General features: G+C 42.2%; 1 protein-coding gene across 4 annotated transcripts in view; it reads right to left on the bottom strand.

The window, feature by feature from the left end:
- The window catches only part of ptprt (protein tyrosine phosphatase receptor type T), a 196900-nt gene that overhangs the window by 28673 nt on the left and 148837 nt on the right, over positions 1-19390 (bottom strand). For 2 of the 4 annotated variants that reach the window (XM_066702092.1, XM_066702090.1), the window contains exons 15-19: positions 16883-16912; positions 8750-8901; positions 6321-6398; positions 5957-5992; positions 786-973 (exon numbers count right to left, since the gene is read on the bottom strand). In XM_066702092.1, coding sequence (XP_066558189.1) covers positions 786-973; positions 5957-5992; positions 6321-6398; positions 8750-8901; positions 16883-16912 — 484 coding nt within the window. The remainder of the gene's footprint in view (positions 1-785; positions 974-5956; positions 5993-6320; positions 6399-8749; positions 8902-16882; positions 16913-19390) is intronic. The other 2 variants (XM_066702091.1, XM_066702093.1) reach the window with 2 other exon arrangements.

Raw genomic sequence — 19390 nt, forward strand, 5'->3', positions numbered from 1 at the left:
TTGAAATATTTTCACAGGAAATTAAAATAAATAAATTAAATGAATAAATAAATAAAAATACATCATTCTACGCATTAATTGTTCCAACGGCAAAAGCAGGGTGCGCACAAGGAAGCGCCGAGCACCAATCTCCACTCAAACGGCACACGCAACGAGGAAACACACATTGAAGATTCGCATAAATAAGTGCAGGGCAAGCAGTGGAGGAACACAAGTATTTGCTGCTACTCCAGGGACTCTGACTCTGGTCTGCAGTCGATAAATATTGACCCGCTGCATGACCCACGGCCCCTCTTCGCAGTGAACAGCCATTAACCCTAGAGTTACGGGGCTACAGCTCCACTTCCGCTCTGAGAGCCTGGCGATTAGAGCTGCCTTGCGGCCCCTCGGTCCTGCCTGCTCTGTCAGCCTCCCAAGCCAGCGGGAGATGTCTGCACCCGCACCGCTCTGATAATCAATACATTGAGCTGCCGAGCTGTCAAAACCACGGCCACGAAGCCTGCAGATAATACACAGAACACACTTGCCGCATTTGTTTGTTTGTTCCTGTGTTTCATTTTGATCAACTACAAACAGCACAAGCCCTGTTAAAACCTGAGAAGAACTCGTCAGATGCATAAGAATCATGACGGACACCGAGCACCACTGTGACCTGGCCCTGGCAGACTCTTGCCCCTGAGGGTGAAACCTTGACTGCTTTTCACATTTTTCTATTAATCTTTCAAGCTTTGGCCACCAGGTGGACTGAGGACAATATGTGAGAAAGGCGTACTAACCATTCTTACCTCATACTCTTCCTTGAAGCCATAGCCCTGCCCACACTTCATCTGCGTGATGTGCTGCAGAAGGTCAGCCACACGGATGGCTGGCTGGAACTGCCCGGCCTGATAGGACATCTCCACCGATTCGCAGCCCCCGTACGGGTATGTCTGGATTGTGAGCGTGGGCTGGGCCATCTCTCCGTGGTTACCGTCTGTGGCCGGGAGAAACAGATACAAGGAGGGATACAACCATCAGAGACCTAGCATCGTGTGAGCAGGTTCTAAAGCCAGTTGCCCATGGGCTCAGAGACGTGGAGTGGAGAAATCCTCTAGCAGAGTTATTATTATTTCAACAGCTGTTGGACTTTTGGTGGTAAATAACTGAGATGATGAGCAAACCGGAGAGCGATAGTAGGTGATGTGTTTGCTGTCAATGCCACGGACAGATCTGCAAAATCCTTCACTCAGTCTTAAGTCGTATCAGTTCACATTCAAATTACGAGATGTAGCTGTTACTGGCTTCTGCACAGATTACCATTTCCAGAACTGAAGTATGTTACTGTGGTAGAAAGGGCATTAGGAAGAAGGATGCGGAGATAAAGAACTGAGAAAGACTCCATATTGCACACATTAACTACCTAAAGTGGAAAAGCCTTTTTTTATTTATTGTATTATATTTTTTATTAATGTAGCTATTTGCATCCTCATTAACTTGAAAATTCATTGCCCACAAAATTAGTCTGTGCTAAAATTGTAATCCATTCACAATATGTCTTGCCACAACATCTCCCATGAAAAAAAAAAACAATCTTCACTGAGTAGTTCAGACTGACCTGCTGCTATCAGATATGGACTGGGGAGCTTATGGGATGGGGAAGACTGCAGCACAAACAATTTACTGTATCAGGAACAATTATTTTGTTACTGTCTCCCACACAAATTTCTCATAAAGGACGGCTGCTGGCAGAGTGAACATAGAGAAATAAAATGACTTTGGCATGGAGATAAAAATGAATTTGCTGCAGAGCATTCGCAGACTGAGGTTGTCGTTGCTATTGTTGTTGTTTTTTTTTATTCTGAGAAAAATAGAAAATAATAAATAACAGGTCTTCAGGGACAACTTCCCCCAGTCAAAGAATTCCTTCACACAATCTACAGAGCAATAGATACCAAAATAGAGAAATAGATACAATAAAATAATATTGTTCTTATTACGTTTCCTTTTAATCCCGAATACCAAGCCTGCCTGTTCCACCCGTCTGGAGACGGTTGTCCTTGTGGTCTGCTTATCCAAACCAGCAGTGCTGTCTCTGACCTACACACCCACGCGGCTGCAGGTTGAGAATAGACCTCGCAAATCCCACCCCATGGCTGCAGACCGGTCAGCAGTGGTAACTCAGACCAGCCGAGTCAATAATTTATCCAATTAACTAATTACGAGTTTCGGTGGAACACAAACCAGAACACCCTGCTGCTGCTGGTGCCCTGGCTGTCCGGCACCGTTGAGAGTATCAGTGGTCCACACGAGGGAGATCCAGTGACAGTGGGTTGAGTGTGACCTATTGACTGCAGAGATCAGGTGTGCACCCGGCTCTGACAAAACAAGCTGCTCGGCTTACTCTGGCTACGGTTTCACATCCCTCTGCCCATTAGCCCAGCCTTAATTCATTATTCATGCGTTTCTGTCTTTGTTGCCAGAGAAACTTTCAGCATGGCAACCCAAAGGGTATATTATGTTGTAAATATTACAGAAAACAGGCTTCCTCCTCTAAGCATTAGCAGTTGAAATATTAAGCCATAAAGCTTCAGGGCTAAGATGAAGGTCAAAGATGTATTTAGTCACACAAAGCAGCCTGCTCAGTATATACAGTCCCTCTTTGAAAAGCATCATAGGGAAAGATAACAATGTTAAGAATGTGATTTGCTGACCTTCACCACAACCTTCCTAAGTTAAAAACATATATTTTATTTATCCGTTATAGCCTGTACACAGAGGGTGACAGAGTCATGAATCATCTTATCACCAGAGAACAGCAACAATTCCGCTGCTCCATACAGCTGTCAATCACACAGTAAATTGTCAGTGGTACAAGATCTGAGCATGTTGCAGCATGTTAAATGTGAACTGTGTGATTGATCTTTCAGCCACACCAGGACTCTGTACAACAGCTTCTCTCTGTGCCACAAGTTACAAAGAAGGGAGACAGGATACTGGTGTCCACACGTTAAACTCTATGGCCCTCTCTACAGGTGGAAACTAAGCAACAACAGGTGCGTCTCCTCTGACCAGTGAGTGTCCATCTTTTTCTGTTAAGGAGTAGGAAGCGTTCAATAGTTTCTGTCAAAAACAAGTTTGTAATGGAAACTTATTCTATAAATGATGCACAAGGCAATAATAATAATAATAATAATACATAATGTGAGGTGATCAAACAGAAGCATCTACCTTCCTCAGAAGAACAGGGCCCTTAAAAGAAGTCAAAGTCCTCACTGTCAGATTCAACTCCCAGCACAGCGGGGCAGCTTCCCACACAACAAGACCCCCTGGAGCGCGAGAGCTGTGTAAGGCAAGCCGCAAATTCACTCAGCGCCACTGCACCCCCCTGTACGCCGGTCTACGACACGATCTCTGTGCAGCACTCCAGTTGACACGGCAGACGGGGAGCCGCTGTGGAGCACGCTGCAGAACGAAGGTCCCTGCTCCATCTGCACAGAGACAGCGCCAGCAGCCCAGTCTCCCCACGGCACTGAGACACTCCCGTGGGAGTTGTAAATGTTTACATTTCAAAAGGTGTGCTCCCACTGCTAATGACACGGAGACGGAGCTTGCAAATACAATTTACTAGTCGAATACGGCACTTATTTATAATAACCCCCTTATTAATACAAGGCTTCGGCACAGCTTTTGTATGAGGCTGAGAGAAATGTTTAGTGCCGAAATCACATTAAGCTCAATTATCAGCACAGTTACATTATCGCTAAACAACGCAGCTCCCTCCCATTAACAACAATTAGCCTCCATGCTGAAATGCATTTGACAGCTCTATGTGAGGGAAAAAAAGGTAATGACACTTTAAATTACAATAAACTATACCTCCATTTTATATGTAAGTAAGTATAACTTTAAAAGGCTGCTTGTGATTTTATGTTCCTGCTATGAAGAGGAACGTTATACTCATCTTAAGGTAAATGTAAGGAGGAGGATTGTTTTGTATTATAAATAGAGGAAGGCACACTTTGTCTTGCACAGGTGAGTGTTGACAGTTTCATGTAAAAGTGCAATGCTCTCTCACTGCAGTGTAGGAACTGAGCAGCAGCAACACGTCCTGACAGTTACGTTTCTGCACAAGGGAATTTACCCAGAGTTACCTGGTCTGCACTGGGAGTTGTGAGAAGTCCCCTATGAAAACATCACTGCAAACAGAGAACATCTCGCACTCCCAGTGCGAAACACACACAAAGGGCCCCTCATGGCTTGAGTAGACACCTCTCCCCGTATCTCTGAGCCTGTCTTTCTTAGTCTCTTTTAATATACAGCCGATGTCTCTTAGGGAGATCCCTGCTGCTGATTGCAAGTCACATCAAAGCATGACAATGTGAAGAACAGCGAGCACAGGTGCACTTGATCTCAAGAGAGTGGAGATGACAACTCGGGGTGTTATCTGCCAAGAGGAAGCGGCGACACGCTAACCTGAAAGTGGATCTTAAGAAAGCTACAACAATAATGACAGTGTATTATTTTAAGGACTCGTATGAAGAAATATCTATGATGCAAGGATGATGGCTAAATGATTGTTATCTATGCATATGCCGTCCTCTTGATTTTATACTCAATCACGTCTGGTGCCAGGGAGCTCAGTGTGGTCAGGCCCTTCAGCCCTGTTCAGCACTAACTGTTCAAAGTAACACATCCGTGTCAGACAAGGGGCTGCCTCCTCTTCAGTTCAGTGTGAAGTGTGAAGCCCCCTTATTTGTTTTTGCCTTTAATCAGTGCGGCAAAAAAACTGTCAAGTTAGAGTGAATGAGTAAAGCAAATTATTGACTGAGAAACAGGATGATTATGGCGTGTAGTATAGGCCATTTACGCAGGTCTTACTGTACAAATTTACTGCGCGAATCAATAAACGCTTCGAATGCAAGCCAGTGATTTGGCGTGTTGTTTGACAAGGCTTTTTACATTCCGGTTCTGTTTGCTAAACACAAAGCTATTCCCTATGCGACTAAACTGGTGTGTCAGCAGGGCATTAAAGCAATCCTCTCTGTCAACAGCATCATTTGCCAGCCTTGAGCAGGGCTCCACTCACATGTCTGAGTATAACAGCCGGCTTGAAGCATTAATATCACACCTTCACAGAGTTGGGAGAGCAAGTGCGGCTGGATAAGACTGTATCCGCGAAGCACTTCGAAGCCCTTGCCCAGAATGAAATCGGGAGTTTTATTTTTATGTCAAAAGGTGTCGTAATTGCAGCGGCACTGATCTGCTCTTTGGTTACACACTCTGTAAAGAGGGAGAATGTGTGGAAGTGGAAGGAGAATCAGAAGAGAATCAGAAGAGAATTAAAAAGATGATGAAGTAGCAGGGGGAGGGTCTCTGATGAACCCTGTGTGATGTTTTTGATATTTTAATAATGCTACTTACAAAGTCATCTGAGAAATTAGCATGAGCCTCGAGGCCATGTTTCATCGCGCAGGATGTGTTAATATTTGTGCATTAAAATCAAAACTGTTAAAATGTCACCCTCACTTTCAAAGCTGCGATTCTAATCACATCTCCTACATGCAATTACAATTCATTAGGATTATGGATGTGTTTGTAATGTACTGCTGTACTAATGGCACATTTCAATTACCTGCAACGGGGATGGAGCAGCGGAGAGTGTACACTGAATGCCAAATCTAGATGCTATTATTAACAAAGAATTTGCATATTTGAAAGTGCTGAGTAGGTTTTGCCTCGGAATAGCTTTTAATTTTATGTGGCTTTACAAAAAGAAATACTTCTGTACGGTAAAGATGATTGTTTTGTTTTGTGTACCAATTTAGTTTTCTTTTCAATGGCATTTTTAATCAGCATACCACCTGTTGCAGGCATATAATACAATCTTATACTGTACTTTAAGCATGAATTATAGAAGCACTGAACAGCATGCAGCTGATGGGTTTAAATTTGTAGGACAGCGGTCAGTTAGGCTCACCTAAAGATGTAGCTGGAGGCACCGGCTCCGATGACACTGTAGAGGAAACCACAGACAGATAGACAGCAATTTGTTTTATCCCAAACAGCCAGTATGTATACACAGCAGACACACAAACCTAGCCTTATTAGAAGTTGAAGTTGACTGGCAATATGTTACCCTAATCAAAACCATTGTGCAGCAAATAAACAAACAAACACTTCAGGTGGCCTGTTCCCTTAGGCAGGTCTTAGACAGCTATCAAGTGAAGAGATACCTGACTGACACAAGGGAATGGTGAACACATGGGTAGCCAAGACAAGGCAGCTCAGCTCAGCATTAACGCCTGTACAGTATAAGGGTGTTTGAAGCCGTTCTGCTGTACCTGAGTAGTAGGAATTCAGCAGGGTTTTGCTTTGGAGAGTTTTGCTCTGCACAGAAAAGGAGCAGGGAGAGGGGGAGGCTGGGGAGAAGAAACAAAAGGAGTGTTTAGAGAACAGACAGAGCCGTGGTGCACAGTCCGTGCCTGGCATCGGTGCCCTGGCATGAAATGAACAGGAATCCAACTGTTATAGACAGACAAACAGACTGACAACAGATGGAACGGGAGATGGAGAGACAGGAGGGCAAATAGAAAGAAAGGCAGGGAAACAGACAGATGGGAAATGTGAAAATAAGTTAATAGATACACAGGAAAGCACCACAAAAGAAACGCATTATCATCTGTGAATCTGAAAGGAAATGTTATTTTACATTAAACATCAAAACTATAATTTGCCATACCATCCATGTCATTATTGAAGCCAAACACTAAAGCACTGCTGTAGTTGCAGAAAATTGTTTCAGCCTCATTAGACATAATCTGTGTCTGACAAGCCTTGTCCTGTTCCTTTTTTTTCTTAATGAATGCATTACAAAATAAATAGCAATAGAAAAACAAAACAATGCAGAGAGCTTTATCTATTAACACACAGCAATGAGATCTTGAGGGGGGGAAGTAATGAAAAAAAATACAAGATTCTCATTTCAGATAATCATATGGACAGATAAGACAAGAACAGATGTATTTTCAGTAAATGAAAGGCACAACTACAGTGATATTAATGTACTTGGGTTTTGAACTGTTTTAAATAATGCTGCATGACCCAATGCTTTTAAACTGATGTTGATTAAAACCACTTTTGAACAGTTATGTTTCTTTTTCAATAATGCCATGTGAACCTCTTTAGCTTTTTTCCTTTGAATTCTCAAATATTTTATAAATCTATAATGTAACAAGAGTAGTGTTTCTTTTGAGAACACGTGCCATGCCTAAGTGATACCTGGGGACTGTTGTGCTGAACAAACACCTACAACACTCTCTCATTAAAGCTCAGAAATGGAAAGATGAACCTGGCGCATGGCGGACCCAGCAGTAAAATAAACGAGAAGCTGTAAGCCTGGGATGATATCTTATTTCTGATATGATGTGAAGGGATTTGGAGTAAATGATCTGTTTGTATAACCTGGCATCATGCCTCTTCTGGCCAGCAGGAATGTGCCAATCTCAGGGAAAAAAAGCTATCCCAGTGCACAGCGCACAGACCTAAGAAAAGATTAATAAATCACGAGGGCTTGCTTTCATGTTGTGTGTTTGGCCCGTGGCTCTGTACCGTGTGCAGATGAGGGCTGCAGCAGGAGGGAGCAGCTTTCTCATCCTCATGTGGGGAACCGATTCAGCTCATCAGGGGCACAAAACCACAGCGTGTCAGACATCGGACTGATTCCCAGTGTTAATAAACACAGGTAAAACAAGGGGCTCGGAGGCCCGCTGGTTATCAGCTCCTGAGCGTCAGAGAACACTCTCACATGGAGCCACACGAGCTTCACAGATCTTGAGATTTACAGACGAAAGAGCTGTGTTTACAGTAGAGCCCATACAGAAGAACAATCTGTGCAATAGCTTTATTGATTGAATAATTAATATTGTGATAAAATTACACTCTTATTACAGGGAATTTTAGAGATGAAAGGGAGTCTGTGGTCTTCTTACACACAAACCCCAGAAAGGTGGTTTGATGTTTAGTTTCCAAAAGCCAAAGTCTGTCCTGAGGCAAAGCATCCAAAATACATATCTGGTATTTCGGCACAGGTGGGAACTGTGACATTTCCTTTAACAGAAGCTCCTCAATGTGGCTCAAATGCAACATAAATACATATATGCATAACAATAGGTCAGATTCAATGGGGCTCTATTTTTAAAAGCCTTGGCCCGTAATGACAGGCAGGAGGAAGCTTTGATCTCCATATGCTATCAGTATGTGCAGCAGGCATTACTTCTCCTATTACAGCCTGAGATCCGTGCGGGGGCAGCCTCATGGGGTGTGCAGGGCTGCAGGCGGGCTGTGGGGTTCAGTCCTGCTGAGCTCCTGAGCACTGTGCAGTGTTCAAAAGAGGACTCAGAGACTTGACAGTCGACTCCAACTCAGTCTGCAGGTCGACCCTTGCAGCAGCACAGTCCCCAAACACAGATTCTACACTTGCCATTTGTTACACATAAGCAGACAAGGAAAACCACCAACAACAAAAATGTAGACATAAATAAACAGATTTAAAGCTGAACCAACTCAAATGGTACAATTTGACAAATGTAAAACACTTTGGGTTGCTGATGTGCCGCCCCTCAGCTTTATATTTTCTCTTTCCTGTTTCTCTCCCATGTTTTAGAGGCACCGCTGTGGGTGGAGCGACAGTGGGGTGGAGAAAGGGAAGGAGAGGAGGAGGAGGAGCGACAGGACAGGATGGACAGCATGGAGGGTCAGGCGACGGACTCACAGAAGCCATTGATGTCCTGGGTGCTGGTGGAGAAGGGGTCGTCCTTGAGCAGAGTGCTGACCTTGCCCGCGCTCTTGTCCGCCGTGCCCACGGGACCCATCTCTCTCTGAGTGGTGCTGCTCTGTGTCTCCTTTTGCTTTTTGGCAAGTTTCCTTCAGTTTGTTCAAAACAAGCGAGACATTTTCATTCACACATGGAAGACATCAGCACACGCTCACAACTTTAAGGGATACACACAGCAGAAGAGTGCACAAAGGTGTGATACACAGATGTTTTTTTTTCTTGGAGCTGTGTTTGACTGTGTCCGCTAATTTAAACTCACAGGAATAATTTTTTAAATCAACAAAAAATGTTTAAAATACATGCATACAAAAATAAAATCTTCCACCATTCTTAAAAATAGACACTCCTGCTTGACTGGCCTGCCTTCTTCTCCCCATTAGGTTTGTAATCAGGAGGGGAATGGCAGGCACACATCAAGTCATTTTTGGCCTTATCTAGCTCCTAACAGAGTGTGAATATTACAGTGCAGTTTGGATTTAGGTCGAATTTACAGAGTGGGGATGTTATTACAGTGGCTATCTCAGTCTGAAGCCACAGGAAAGTGTCCACCCCCCACATCCGGTAGGAGGCCGTCGATTCTGTCAAACAGTTTAAATTTCCGTCTCAGATAAGGCCTAATCCCTGCCTTCGGGGACAATGCTCACCACCCAGCTCTCTATCAAGCGGAGGTGACAGCAAGAGCCACAGGAGGTGGGCTGGTTACCGCTCATTAATGGCTCTATCTGCATTTCGTCAAGGTAACAAAATACTTTGTAGGCAGCTTGCAGGGGAGAGGGGAAAAGTTTCATAAAATGCCATAAAAACTACAAATTTCAGTCTCGTATGGCTTTTCATGCCATTAGGATAACAAACACTTGCCATGTGGAACAAAGCAATTTAGGTCCTTCGTATCTGCAGTGCATTGTTTTACATCAGAGCACGAAGCTGTTAAGGGTGTACAGACTGTGAGATCATCTGAGGGGTAATGTCCCCTTCACCCCACCTACAGCGAGGCTCAGCTAAAGAGAAATTTTGCCTCACATAATAAATAGGGTATGTATTTATTGCTTATATATAATTTCAAATACATATACACTTTACACGTTACTTTTTCAGCCCATTTTCAAAATGACTTTGTGCCAAAGAGACGTGGCACAGCAGGGATGAGATCTATGAAGGATTTGTCAAATAGTACACGTTCATTCATTCATTTGTTCATTCATTCATTCATTGCTGTTTCTGTGAAGCCGAACAAAATGGGGGGGTTGGGGGGAGGATGTGTGTTGATATTTAGACTCTACAGGAACTCTGCCCTCAACATAACTTTCTGTAACAGGAGTCTTTGGTTTGTGCCATGAGGTTCACTGTAGAGCAGGTCTTTGCTAATCCTTTGCTAATCCAGTGGAGTTTGACTTTCATGTCTGTGCTTGTAGAAAACAGCTCTCTTTACACTGACAAGCCCTCGCCAGTAACACGCAGACCCACAGCTGTAAACATGTGAGTCGCACAACGTGGTGTAGCAGAGAGGCAAACTCCCAGCAGCGTCCTGATAGCAAACTGGCAGACAGAGGACGGACTGTGAGTTTGGATCCAAGCGGTTCTAGAACACGGAGTTCAGTCTATAAGGGGAGCCTAATGTGAGCAGAAGGGGGTTGACACCTTTGCCCTGCTTGTCTCATCCACTATTGTCACTACACAGAGGTGGCAGCACTTGTGCTGGACTGGGCAGCTCTGGCTCTGGTGTGACGAGATTCACCCGGACAGGAAACGCCATTCAGACATTTATTCGTTTCTTTAGGTATTCATTTTACTTTTGTGCAAGTAAACCACTGGAGATTATAAAGTTCTTATTACAAGACTAGCTTAGTCTTCTGGAAATAACATGGCATTGTCTTTAATATCATTTTGGCACAGGCATACCTAGGAGATCATTGCTTCACACAGGCAGCACACCTTGGTTAAAAGATGTATCGTTTAATTATTAGCTGTTAACCAGTTACTGTTCTGTGCATAGGATCTCACTGACTGAATGGCCGCTCACCAAAGTCTCTAATAGCTTGTCATAAAACTGCTATAATGAGACATATGGGAAGGGAATGCCAGAATTCTCCAAACAAATAATCACTGCTGGCAGCGGTGGCAGGATTCAATCCACTTATTTGTTATTCTTGGGTTAAAGCCTGTGAGAACAGACCATTCCTGAGGTGATACTGTTTTCTCATTTGAATAAGTTTCTTCCTCTCTAATCTGTGCTCTTTTTCTCAAGTGAAGTGCACGTTATCACGATTGACAGAAAGCAATTTACTAAAGCAAAAGAATTATATGTACATACTTAGAAGGGTGCGCCTACTGACATTTCTCAATATGCTCTACATGTCTTTCTCAAGGGAGGAGAGAGACAGCCACAGAAAGGGAAGGAGAGAGAAGAACGGGTATATTTTTTCCTAGAGGGGTAACTGTGGTTAACAGCAGTTTACAAAGCCCTCTGGGGCAGCAGACAATGGCACAGCGCCATGTCTTCCTTGGCTCTATGTCTCCTTTTCAATTATTTCTCAAGCAAATTTAATACAGTGGCCACAGCATCCTGCTAACTAAGTGAGCTGTGTGTGTTAGATGGTATGGAGGGAGGGAGAGAGAGAGAGAAAGACTGCAGTGTCAGAGGCAAGGCCATTGATCATATCCTGACTTTAGGGTCCACCTTCTGTATGTCACTGCTGCACCGCCCCTGTTCATTAATAAATGGGATCCTGACCTTCACCCCCCTGACACTGTACCCACAGTGCAGGCAGCCCATTTACTCTATTTAAGGACTTCTGATATCAACAAATTGGACAGAGCCGTGTAGCCAATCAGTGTCCCTTAAGGGATCATTGTGTGAGTTTTCCCTCCATAATCAGCTGCAGGAACAGAAGCACTCAGACATTTCCCTCTCCTTCTCTTTCTTTTGTTTTTTCTCCCACCCAAAAGGTCACACGGAGCCTAATTATAGAAGTCGTCTCAATTGCATGGCTTATTGAATATTTTCATAATTGGCTCATTTAAATGACAAATGTATTGCATATTGTAGGTGGCAATGAACTAGAGATAATCCTTATTTAATGAATGTCAAACCAGCACTTAATTAAAAGGAAGGTTATCGTCCTCTGGATAGTTGTGTACATCACTGTTTTATTTATTTTTGTGGTGTTTCCAACTTCACTAATTGCAAACTGTTTTACATTAAGACTACAGCTCAGATGTTATTCTGTACATTTAAGACCAGTACTGAGTCCATAAATACTAGATTTACAACACACAACTTGACAGCATCTTTGAGAAAGCAGCGATTTTACAAGCATGGCCTTGATGATATTAAATCACACTAAACTTGTCCTCCTCAGAACAGTGGGATGCAGTTAAGATTGCGCCTTTATATATATATATATATATATATATATATATATTAATATATAAACCTCTCATTTGGGGCATGATGTGTGTAGATAGATAGATAGATAGATATACATTAAGCCAAAGTAGCATGCAATTTCACAGATATCACAGGACAGGAACTGCCTGGAGAAAATGTTGACACCATAACACGGTGGTCCCGCATGCAACATTCAAAGTCTTACAGCCAGCTGACAAACAGGTGGGACAGAGGAATGGACAGACCCAGGGGCGGTTAAGTTAAAGCATGGCTGCATGTTTCTGATGATACCACCATAGTATCAGAGATGAGCGGTATGTGGTGATGAATGAGTAAGTGAGGTGATCTCACTACATCACACGGCACTCCATGCAAAATCATGACAACCATCCGAGCTGGCATGTACGTGAATGTGTTCGCTAAGGTGGTCTATCGCAATCCCATCCAATGGTAAATATGAACCACATGGATCCTCAGTGTAACAGACAAAAAAGGGCAAGATATGCCAGTATCTCGGGTGCAGTGTCTACAAGCATGTAATTACCTATCAGTGTGGCTTATAACAATGGAATAATATGTTATTGTAGCTTATAACAACATAATACATCCTGATATACTGTAAGTTTCTGTGTCAAGAGTGACTGATGGAAACTGTGTTTGAAGGATATTTACAAGAGCAGACAGAGCTGCAGACTGTGGGGCTGATGGGGGCCAGACTTGTGAAGGCACAGAGGGCTCTGCAGTCCAGTCACCTCATTCTGACCCCAGTTGTCATCAATCAAGGCATCTGGAATCGCACCCGTCTCCTGCTTGTGTGAGTTTTCTGTTTATTTACTTATTTTCTTCAGGGGCAGCATTTATCTCTTCCTGTGCTGTCTCTCTGGGAGCATTCAAGAATGGTAAATAAACCTGCGGTGTTTGGAAAACATCCAACCACTCTCAGTGCACTGCTGATCTATCGTGTGGTGACACCATCACTGATGTCATCACAGTTTGTTCATCATTTATCTGGCCTACACTGTTCCGCAGATCATCCTAAAGCAGGTTTAGTTTTACTCTACTACCACTGCCACTACTACTACTACGTACATTAAAGGGTCGTAGATGGCGTTGATAAGTATAGAGACAGACAGATAGACACAGAGATTGACTAACATCAAACACACTGAAAGAGAGGTGGCACAAACAGGTCTGAAGCAGTGGGCAGACAAACCAAATACTGGATACAAAAAATAAAACTGTATAAGCAATATCAGTCTGATTCTCTATGGCAGTGGAGCCCCTTCTACTACCCCTCGTCCCCACTCTCCCATCTCTGGGAACTACATTAGCACGGTGAACCCAAACTCTCCCTGAAGGATGCGTCTGCGGCTGCAGGGGCTGGCAGCTGTGCGCCGGCTGGGATTTCATGACAGCCAAGAAGATTCTATTTGTACTACAAGCCAATGGAGAGACTGCGGAGAGGAGCCCAACAATAGCCTGTAGGCATCGGAGCGGGCCAGAGCGACAGTTGCTACAGTGAGGCCGGTGAGCAGCAGAGGCTGGGAATAGGCAACTTTCATCTATATTTGAACATCACTGGTAAAATATACAGAGGAAGGGGCTCAAGATCCACCTCCCTTTAAACCTTTTACACGCTCCGTAAATATCCCGGAGCTGTGTTCTTCCTTTCTTTTCTTTTTCTGTGCCTCTCAATCTATAGAAAACAAATGCAATCCTTTATCCTTACTACAAAAGAGACATCAGAGAAGCTGTTCATGATTAATTGATTGTCTTTAGTATATAAATATGGATGTCATGATCTATCCATCTACTGTATATGTTATGATCTATGATCTACCCATCTATGGATCTATCTATATGTAATAAGCACTAGGTATTGTGTTCTTGCCCTCTTGTCCCTGTGTTTGCAGCAGTGGAGTGGACAGACAGTACCCGAGCCCAAGCTAGGCAAGACCCCTATGCATTATTTAGAAATGTTGCAGATTTGGAGCCACAGGACAAGGGTTCAAGCATTCGCGAGACAAGACAGAAGGCTAGGTGATGGAATTTGAAACAAAACAGAACAAAAACTAATACTAAACAAGACTTTTCCTGGACCTGCTAGACTAGCCCTCCCTGCAGCAGTGCGTGAGTTTTCCTCGTTCCCATCAGGCAGTACTCTCACTGGGAAACGTACAGCCGCTGCGGAGTTTTAATTCCACATTTCCTTGGTCGGTAAAATGTTATTTTTTTATATTATCTTGTATCTTGTAAATTAATCCTTTTGTGCTGCCAGCTGTGTTGGAGTGAATGTGTGAAACATATTTATATGGAATAAAATCTCTGACCTTGTTGTTATCAAGGTTGAAAAAAGCAATTTTGCACTTCTGATACATTAAACACAACAGTTACCACAAGACAAGGATAAGCATCTCCAGAGCCAAAACACAAATGATCTGTGAACCAAACTGCTCGTACAACAAAGTTTATATCTTTATATATTTTTGTATTTATTTATTGATGTTAAGCTGGAGTCGGTTCAAAATAACTTGAAATCCCCAAAAGGTTCTATTGACTCTAACATGCACAATAGGGCACTTTTTCTGGGTTTTTCTTTATCCTCCTTAAGTAAAATAAAATAATCCATATGCCATTAGTATGGCCACAGATAATACATCTCAGGTCAGACACTAAACTGCAAAAACTTCAGTGTTTACTCCAGAGGAAACCTGTTAAAAACACAGCTTCTCACAAACCACATGGAGCGGAGTCACAAAAGGGGATGTTGGGATTCACAAACCGAGCACCTTATGACAGGAGGACTTTGTATGTAACCAAGTCATACTTGACAGCTGTTTGCCACCCCGTAAATATGCCTGTTGGCAGTGGATATTGGTGGACAGCAGACCTGGAGCCTGTATTTTCCTTTGGTTTTGTATTGTTCATTTTGTTTTCTTGAGTGTGTTTTTATTTTATCTTATAAAAGCCCATAACTGACAAAGAAACTCATTGAAATTCTTCACATAGTTTCCATAATTCTCCTTTCAGAACCAGAAACACCTGCTATAATTAACAACTTTGCCAGTAAGATTAATAGCCCGAACTCATAATCTACTAAACAATTAATAATCTAATTCAATTTCCTTCGGGCAATTCCAATATTTAATTATATTTACATAAACCATGCCAGGGTACCTTTAATTTCAAATGACTAATTTAAACAGGGAGAGGGTGCAAATCGAAAGACACAAATCAACAACAAAAGAGAGGCAGGAAACAAAAGAGAAGAAAAACAAAAGATAATATATATGAAAACATATGATCTTATCAGAGTCAAAAAGCTGTCTGTCCCACAGCTTTATCACAACTTCGTTCTGCAGTGTCATGTAACCGAATGAAGGAGGTCCAGTGATTACACACAGACCTATACAGTGCAGGGTCTGCTACCATCCATCCAAAGAAGCTGCAGACAAACTAAAATAATATTACAGATCAAACCCCTGCCATCACACAAAGAAGCAAGAGATAATCCAGTGCAAGAGTATAAGAGTCTTGTATTTGCTGTTATTTGTATGTATCTTTCAAAAAGCACATTTATCAGCTCATATGCTCACCCGAAAATATTTCTATAGCTGTGGAGCATATTTGGGTAATGTTAAAGCATAATAATTTAGATGCTGTGAGCGGTGTTTGTTATTATTATTACGGACACCCTGCTGTTGTTAACATCCTGCCATTGAGTCTAGCATCCCAAAAAACAAATCACTCCCACCACACAGAGATTTTCCAAAATTAGTGTGATTTGTTTTTGTTATGTTCTAAAACATCCTGCAGAACCCCAGATTGTGTGGGTGTTTAATACAATTACAAGACTGTCTATTTGTTTTTTCCTGAAGGTGTTAACTTGCTTTGTCCCACATGGCACAGAAGCGCTGTGGAGTGAGTGAGAGGAATCGTCAGGCAGGCTGGAAGGCTCTGTGCATCAGAGAAACAGGATGCCAGGGCAGGTTGGCGCTGTCAGTCAGCACTGCTCCCTGTGCTCACGCTTCACTGGCACTTACAACTGAATTTGAAATGGTAAAAGTTTCTAAAGAATACTGAAAAGACAAAGCAACAATAGAACCCATTGTTCATTCGGGGTGTCCAACCCTGTCGCTGAAGAGCCAGGAGGGATTTCTGGAGGGAATTCTTAATTGCTCAATTGAACCAATTAGTCAAATGACTTTAATATTTAGCCACAATCTGAAGACACCTCAAAGACTGGATCTTTAAGGACTGGAGTTGGAGACTACTCCTCTGTGATAAATTATACAACAGCTAAATCACAGTAACATTTTTAACTCTAGATCAGAATCCATAATGTTTGTATTGATTTCATAACACTGTTGTACAAGCTATGATGGAGATTTTCCTCTCAATCCTCTCTGAGATTACAGCAGGAAACCAAACTGCACAGAGAGAAGGGTTACAGGGCAGAAAGTGTCTGTGAGATAAAGAAATAATTATAATCCAAACGGAAAAAACTAAAATCTAAAGAAAAGTAAAGAATTCAAAAGTATAATAATAATGAAATTGACAAACAGGGAGAGGAATAGGAGGAGGAAGAAGAAGAAGGGGAAAAAACAGGAAAGGAAAATAAGCAGCAGCAGAAAAGGAAAATATCATTTTTCAAAAGTCTTTCTGTACTAAGATCTACTTACAGGTAATAAGAGTAGGAATACGCATTTCTTCTGAACCATGAAGTTGAGCCAATGGGACAAAATTGTGCACCAAAAAAAAAGGACAAACAGATTTATTAGTTATCTTGCACCCACATCAAAGAGGAAAAGTTTATGAGGAGATATTAAAATGCGTTAAAGACATTAGAAACTATGGAAAACTCTGCAGTCATCTAATGGCATCTAAGTGCATCTCAGTCTCTCGGTCTGTCTGGTCAGCCTACAGTACAGTCAACAATTAAAACCAGACAGTCTCAAGGCTACATCTCTGTATGTAGCCCTGATTCACGCCTCTCACAAAGAGCAAGTCTGGCTTCCCCGTTCCTTGGAACTGATGAGGTGTCTGAGAGAACAGACAGCGCTGCAAGATGGGACACAGCTTGGGTGGGCAGGGATTGGGGACGCCACCGGTTTTGTGCACATGTTGAAAAGCCAAAAAGTGTTCTTCCCTATTGCCCCCTGATGAATTCCACTAATTACATACGCCAGGCCGTTCTGTGCTAACGAAGATGGTAGGCAGATGTTTATAGCACAACTGTCTTTGGACTGAGATCAAAATTCTGCATCATGACATCAAAATCTGGCAGATTTTTTTTTTTTTCCAACAATCACAATTAAATGCTTCCAGACTAATTAGATTTGTTTTAAGAGGCAGAATTGAAGAATTAATTAAAACCGATGTGCCACACATGGTACGAAATTCCAAACATAAGTGTCTGAGCATCAGAGTCAGACTATTTCCTGTTCTGAAGAGATTATTGTGTGTGTGTGTGCATGCATGCGTGCGTGTGTACGCGGGTATCACATGGAGATGGTTCAAATGTTTTGAATGGACTACTGATGAAACGTGAACTAATTATTTAAGGTGTGTGTGTGTATTTGTGTTGTTGATGGGAACAATCAGCTGCTAGCTAGATGTTGCGTAGTGCCCCCTGATGACTATTCTTTAAATTAATCTCTAAATCTCAGAATAAAACAGCGTAACTCAAAACTCTTTGCTTAAGGCAACAGTAGAAGAAAGATACATAAGGAAAAGAAAAAGACATTTAATAACTGACAAACACTCGCCAGTTAATAATAATTCTGACAAAAAAACAGTTACAAGTTATTTCCAGAGGATGTGTGCAGGTGTGCCCAGGTCTCACACTGTCTGTCTGCACAGCATTGAAGCTGAAAATGGGCCTGGAATCAGTATTCTGAAATGTCTCTTTGCCAATGCCACCCTTCACGCTATTAGAAAGAACAATAAATAAACATGAAAATAACATTTCTAAAGTGTCTGCCCTCCCTGACCCAGGGAGTTTCTACAGCCTTGAGTCTAGTTCACAATTCAAGCAATTTCTCGCTTTGGAAAGCCAGGAAGCACTCCAGGTATTAGAAAGCCCATGGGGCTGGTTGCATAAACATAGATTAAGTCTTTGTCTTAGTATGATAATAAGTCCTACTAACGATAGACAATCAGTTAAGACCGTTGCATAAAACAGTCTTTCCTTAGACTGGTCATACTTAATCAATCACGCACTGCATTCTGGGAATTTTAAGACACCTGGAAAAAAAAAAAAACATGGTGGACATTTCTCTAAATCAGTGATGATCACAGTTAACTGAAAAACTATGCTTGTCAAACCATCGTGTGTGCGCTGTGAGGTATGTAAAAGATGGGAGAAACGATTAAATAATATGATAATTTAAGAGGAAACATCCGCGTACTAAATGCAACGCAGCGCAGAGTTTATTATTATTATTATTATTATTATTATTATTATTATTATTATTATTATTATTATTATGTATTCCTTTGCCAGGTGCCCTTATCCAGGGTGACTTAGGATAGCAAATAGCAAAACAAAAGTGCTAAATACAAATTAAAGTTTCGAAAGTGCAGGTAAAATATACAGTTGGTTATTGTGTGTCAGGAGGGGTCTCGATGTTTGTGGGGATTGCAGTGGGCAGGACAGTGTGAGAGCCGGCGGGAGGCTCTGCCTAACAGCGTCAGTGTAGACTCGGGTCAGCAGGTTCAATGGAAAGATTTAAGTTCCAATTTAACCTGGGAGTGAGGAGGCTAACTTTTCAGGCTAAGTCTTAGTCAAGTCAATCTTAACTTTTATGCAACTGACTAACTTGCATAGACTAGTCTAACTGTCAAATTAAGACTAATCTAATGTTTTGGACCAGTCTAATATAGTTTTATGCCCCTGGTCATGGAGGTCCACAATGATATATATTGTTGTCCAGGCCTACTTTACCTCACACCTGAACAAAACATTGAATCCATGCTGTTTGTGTGCTTTTCACCCAACAATTGCTACAACAGAGTCTACCAAAGCTCAGGGCAAAACACAAAGCAGAGGAAACGTTGGCCAGGCAGGATCAGAGCTAACCTCCCATTATACATTGTGTTTGACTTACAAACAACTGGCTTACATAGGAGGTTAGACTGCAGTGCAGAATTTAGCCTTGTAATAATGAGCACAACAGTTCTGTCTGTGC

Source organism: Amia ocellicauda, chromosome 4 (assembly GCF_036373705.1).
Source record: "Amia ocellicauda isolate fAmiCal2 chromosome 4, fAmiCal2.hap1, whole genome shotgun sequence".
Taxonomy (NCBI): domain Eukaryota; kingdom Metazoa; phylum Chordata; class Actinopteri; order Amiiformes; family Amiidae; genus Amia; species Amia ocellicauda.